Genomic DNA, 5,566 nt, shown 5'->3' with positions numbered 1-5,566 from the left:
ACAAAAAAAAAACAAACGAAAAATCTATAAATATTAAAATATATTTATTTTTTAATTCATAATACATTGTACTCTTATATTGTGAATACCTATAGAGTAATAAATTCTTATGCGATTAGTGCTAGTTTTAAGTTATATATGTAAAATAGTTACTATTCTTAACAGTATTTAGCTGTAATCATGTATATAGAATTTTTTCACATTTATATAAATAAAGAATATATTCAATTACCTAGTAAAATACTCAAAATTGTACAATAATATATTATAATATATATCTCTAATTTTAATTAATTTTGTAAATAATATGTATATATCAATTGATTATATATTATATAAAACTGTTGAAAAATTGTTTCATATTTTTTTATACAATTATTATGAATTTGATGCTAATACTGCAATTATATTTGCACAAAATAGTATTGTGTTGTGAGTCTGGGATTAACGCAGATGCAGTACATCTGAAAAATTTGATGTCAAATCTTTATTAAATCTACCCAGTCACATTGCTCTCAAGAATTCGGGAATATCGATTCGAGGTGGAATTGTTATTGCCATTTAAATCCCTCTTTTGTCGAGTTACTAGATTAACTCTTTTCATAAAATGCTGCATATCCAGAAACCCAGGTATTTAAGACTTAGTGTACAAATAATTTAAAATAACTTAGTAACTAAAATTAAAATACCAATGAAAAACTTGATTAAAGCTGAATACCAATTGACTTAAGATGGCTTAAAAGTTAAGGTTTAAAATTAGTTATAATACTACTTTTTAAATGTAAGTATTATATTTTTCATTTTTATTTAAAAATTTTTCACAAATTGTAAAGCATTATGCATTCCAAATCTTTATCTTTAATATTATAAGTGTTCATATTCCTAAATTCTATCATACAAGGTAAAATGTGCTTTCTGTTGTGATTAAAAGCCCTTTTAACGAGGCAGATGTCAGATCTGTTGACGGAGGCATATGTCAGCGCTTAACTTTCTGTAATTTTTGACGCTTATTTTGTGCTATAATATTTTTAATTTCTCGTACAGAATTTAGAAATTTACTTCTTGACCATGATCTTTTAATAATGTGATTCAAGCTTAAAACCTCATAACCTCTTTGATAGATTTATTATCACATTATGAATATATCGTTTAAATATTGGACTAGCTATGCTATTCTTATAAAAATTCGTATAGAGAACTTAATAAACTGTATACTATACTAACTGAAATTTGCTTGTTACCTTTTAGAGTTATCAACAAAAAATGAACTTTTTAATTTGTTAAAGAATTCAGAGTTCACAAATCGATAGTGTCTTTAGAAAAGTATAACGTATTCCATGTATTTGTATAAATATTTAATCGAATCATATTTTAATACATGTTTTAATGTATCAATGCTTTAATACATCTAGAATTATATATGTACATGAATTGGTTATGTGAAGATAGTTTAAACTGACAAAGTGACAACTCAAAAACCATAAATCTAAGGTACGACAAATTATAACTAACAATGATAAACGTACATTTTTCGTATATTTTTTTCCTATTTTTGTTTATCAAATTCTTTATTGCTACACTAGATTCATTACGCTACACATATTGAAATATATCTATATAAATAAATATATACATTACATATATAATAAAGTATACAAGTTTATTTTTTTTTTATATTTTATCACATTTTCTTAAAAACTAACCAATGCATAAATTGCATTTCAAATCAAAATAAATAAGCGTATTATAATGTATACAAACATACACGTATGGCAGTCTGTTGCTGAAAAACAATTGCACGAGAAAAATGTATATTATTAACAAAGATGGAATATTCCTCCTCATAGTCTAGGCACATCATCGTAGGAGAAACCGTGACGTTTGCATAAAACGCACAGCAATATGTAGCCATAATAGCCGCCAGGTATAAACATTATGACTCCCATTATAATAAGAGGATAACTTCGATCTGCATATTTCTTTTCAAAATAACCCATAGATATAAGTAAGCCAGCTGTCAGGCAAACCTTGCATTGCATATCAAAGATAAGACTTTAGAAGCTTTATTATTAAAATAAGTCTTTACGAATACTTACTCCACCCACTATTAAAAAGCAAACTATAAAAAACACTGCCTTCCATTGTATCTTACGAGGAGGCACAGCAAACTGTTCAACAACAAACCCATCGTCACCCTCATCTCGCCCAGCTCGCTTATCACTCTCCAGTTTAGTATATTTTTCAGCGTTTACACGACGACGACTTTGGCTCATCTCCAAAGCAAATTAAATTATATTACAAATTGAAAATCACTAAAACAGAACCTGTGTTCGTAAAATTTTGAGTCCTCGTATTTCTGAATTCAAATTAACAAAACCACACAAAGAACAATAATATGATATTAAAAGACTAATGAACTTTTTTTCCGTTTTGTCGTTTAAACAGCTGAGCCGTCAAATATTTTTAAGCGTTGCCAATCGAAAAAAAATTCTTTTTTTGGATGTTACCAGACAAGAAATTGAATACAAACATTTTAAATTTTTGTTGACAGTTAATATTATTTTTTTGTTTTAATTCATATTTAATATATTCATTATGTTTACAGCTAAGTTTATTTAATTTAACAATTGTGTGAGCGGCGAAAAGCTGCTTACTTATTTTCAATCCAATAAAACACTTTGGACCTTATATGGTGATATTGTGTCTATTCTTTTATGAGAATTTAAGAAGAACAACATAAAATAAGAACTACTTTCAATGCCAATTCTGGAAAAGCCGAACATTTTAATTTTGATACGTGACATGTTTATATATGTAAATATATAAATACAAATATTTGTAAAAACACATAAATTTAAACACAAATAATAAGTAGAAAAAATAACTAAGAAAAACAAATAATTACACATTATATGAATAATTAACAAAAACATATGTTGATAGCAAAGAATATCTATCAAAGAACGGAAACTCCGCCCACATCGAGCGTAACGAAGAGAAATCGCTAAGGAAAATTTTTTTATAACATTTTGGTACACGTATACATGTGATCTTAACACGATAACATCAAATTATTATCTTTTGGGATTGCCGTAAAATAATTTGTTACTGATTGCTAATTAGATGTTCACATTTTAATAATGTGAAATACTCGTGAGTTTTTTGGTTAAAAAAATCGTCATTTTGTCTTTCAGAGTAGCAAAAAAATACTCGCAACTTACGAAAGAAAACATGTGAAGTAGTAGTACCAAAAAAGTAATTATCCGTTACTTTGTATTCGTTACTCAAAAAATACCGGAGTAACGAATACAAACTTTTTATTGTATTCGTTACTTTTACTCATTTTACCAATGAGTAGTATTCGTTTTACCTACTCTTTTGAGTACTTGGTAACGATTACTTTCAACAGCTGTTTTCGCGGTTTAATAACAACTACTTTATTCAAAAATTTTGTTCGTTTTCAAATTTATTAAAAATGTGTGAAAATATTAATAATAAAAAAAGTGAAATTTGGATTCATTTTGAACCAGTAGGAAGTGAAAAAGCTAAATGCAGATTATGTGGAACAAACTATTCAATAAAAGGTGGTTCTACTTCAAATTTGAGAAAGCATTTAAACATTAAGCATCCCACGGTCCTAAGCGTCGTTAAACGGAATCGTGAAGTTGCTTTCCATGAAGTACTTGGCGAAGGTAAAGCAAATTTTATATATAGTTTCACTATGATAAAGCAAGTTCATTTACTATATAGGGAGTAGCAGCACTAACCAACGGTAGTTCCATCAACCTCTGGTTTGGTGGCTGCACCAAGAATAACGCAAACTTCTCTTGAAAGTTTTGTAATGCGACCGTTATCACTCCCACGTCAAATAAAGATTAACAACTTAATTTTGGATGTAATAGTTGAAGATGTACACCCATTTTCTATTATTAATGACACTGGTTTTCGTAAACTCGTGTTGGGTCTCGCACCATCGTATGCGTTTCCATCAAAAACAACATTTAGTACAACTTTTCTTATGGAAAAATATAATAAAGCGAAAGAATCAATACTAGATATCTTACAAGAAGCTAAAACTATTTCATTAACAACAGATATGTGGACTTCTAATGCTAATGAAAGCTATTTGGCTGTGACAGCACATTTCATATCCCAAAATTGGAAATTTAACTCCTGTTTGCTTAGCTGCGTGGAATGTAGGTTCCAGCATACCTCAGAAAATTTGGCAGCAGAAATTAAGGTATATAATTAAGGCAAATAATTTTGGTTTTAATGCTATTTTACAAAACGTAATTTTTACAGCGAATAATAGATGAATGGCGTTTGACTAATAAAATATTTGCTGTAACAACAGACAATGCAGCAAATATTATACGTGCTGTTACTTTGTGTGGATGGTGTCATGTTCCATGCTTCGCTCACACATTAAATTTAATAATTCAAAAAGGCTTAAAAAATATTGAGCATATTAGACTAAAATCAAAAAATATTGCTGAGTACTTTAACCGAAGTACGTTAGCAAATACTAAACTTCAAGCGCAACAGAAGTTGTCCTTAAATTCAACAGTTTTAAAATTAAAAAATGATTGCCCAACTAGGTGGAATTCAACCTGTTATATGTTCGATAGGATTATAAAAATAACTGAAGCTATATCAGCTACTATTGGTATTTTACGCATTCCATTGGAGGCCCTAACGGAAAATGATTGCTGTATTATAAAAGAAATTTTAAATATTTTAAAACCATTCGAACAAATTACGACGGAAATGAGCTCAGAAAATAATGTCACTCTATCTAAAGTAATTAATTTTGTACGAGGATTGAATGCGGTTTTAACCAAACTTTCTAAGGAAATAACATCAATAGAAGGGAAAAAAATGGCTGATACACTTAAGGACTCTATTTCCACCAGATTTGTTAATTTGGAAGGCAACTCGTTAATGGCGACAGCAGCGTTTCTGGACCCCAGGTTTAAAAAAAAAAGCATTTTCAAGTGATATCGCCTTTCAAACTATAAAACAAAGAGTTCAAAGTGAAATAACTGCTCTTATTAATAATAAGAGTATATCGAATGAAAGGCTATGCAATGAATCCAGGAGTACTTCAAGAAACGATGACGAGGATTTAGTTTGGCAAGATTTTAATGACTCCTTGGTGGGTAGTCAAACTCAAACTCCAACAGCCTTACCTATAATCGAGATACGAATGTACTTAGAGGAGCCATTAGTTGATCGAAAATCAAATCCACTTGAATGGTGGAAGCAGAGAGCTTTGCTTTACCCACATTTATCAGAACTAGCAAGAAAATATTTATATCAATTTTAGCTACTTCAGTTCCTTCAGTTCCTTCAAAAACAAAAAACTAAACTAAATCTTTACCTGCACCAACCTTTTCAAACATTTTCTATGGAATTGCAAAAACAACTACCTTGTATGTAAATTGCATTTTATATTTTCATTTTAAAAATATCGCGCAGAATTTGCGCGATACTCTTGCTTTTTATATTATATAACGCAAGTATACCAGTTATTTGTGCGTTTTAAAATAAGAAGCAAATTTTAAGA

At 29.0% G+C, this 5,566-nt stretch overlaps 2 protein-coding genes across 2 annotated transcripts; one reads left to right on the top strand and one right to left on the bottom strand.

Annotated features, from left to right (window-relative positions):
• Positions 1-1,686: 1,686 nt before the first annotated feature.
• On the bottom strand, positions 1,687-2,518 carry LOC119688934 (transmembrane protein 230). Its single transcript, XM_038103612.1, has 2 exons — positions 2,097-2,518; positions 1,687-2,027 (listed from the first exon to the last, which is right to left on the bottom strand). The coding sequence occupies exons 1-2, from the start codon at positions 2,271-2,273 to the stop codon at positions 1,842-1,844; spliced, it is 363 nt and encodes a 120-aa protein (XP_037959540.1). The 5' UTR covers positions 2,274-2,518; the 3' UTR covers positions 1,687-1,841.
• A 1,323-nt stretch (positions 2,519-3,841) lies between these two features.
• LOC119688221 (zinc finger BED domain-containing protein 4-like) lies at positions 3,842-5,326 on the top strand. Its single transcript, XM_038102904.1, has 3 exons — positions 3,842-4,240; positions 4,303-4,970; positions 5,026-5,326. Exons 1-3 carry the CDS (start codon positions 3,842-3,844, stop codon positions 5,324-5,326), a joined length of 1,368 nt encoding a protein of 455 aa, XP_037958832.1.
• Positions 5,327-5,566: the final 240 nt, after the last annotated feature.

Source organism: Teleopsis dalmanni, chromosome X, assembly GCF_002237135.1.
Source record: "Teleopsis dalmanni isolate 2A chromosome X, ASM223713v2, whole genome shotgun sequence".
Lineage (NCBI taxonomy): Eukaryota > Metazoa > Arthropoda > Insecta > Diptera > Diopsidae > Teleopsis > Teleopsis dalmanni.
Note: the sequence above shows the minus strand (reverse complement) of the source record. Positions and strands in the feature narration are given on the sequence as shown.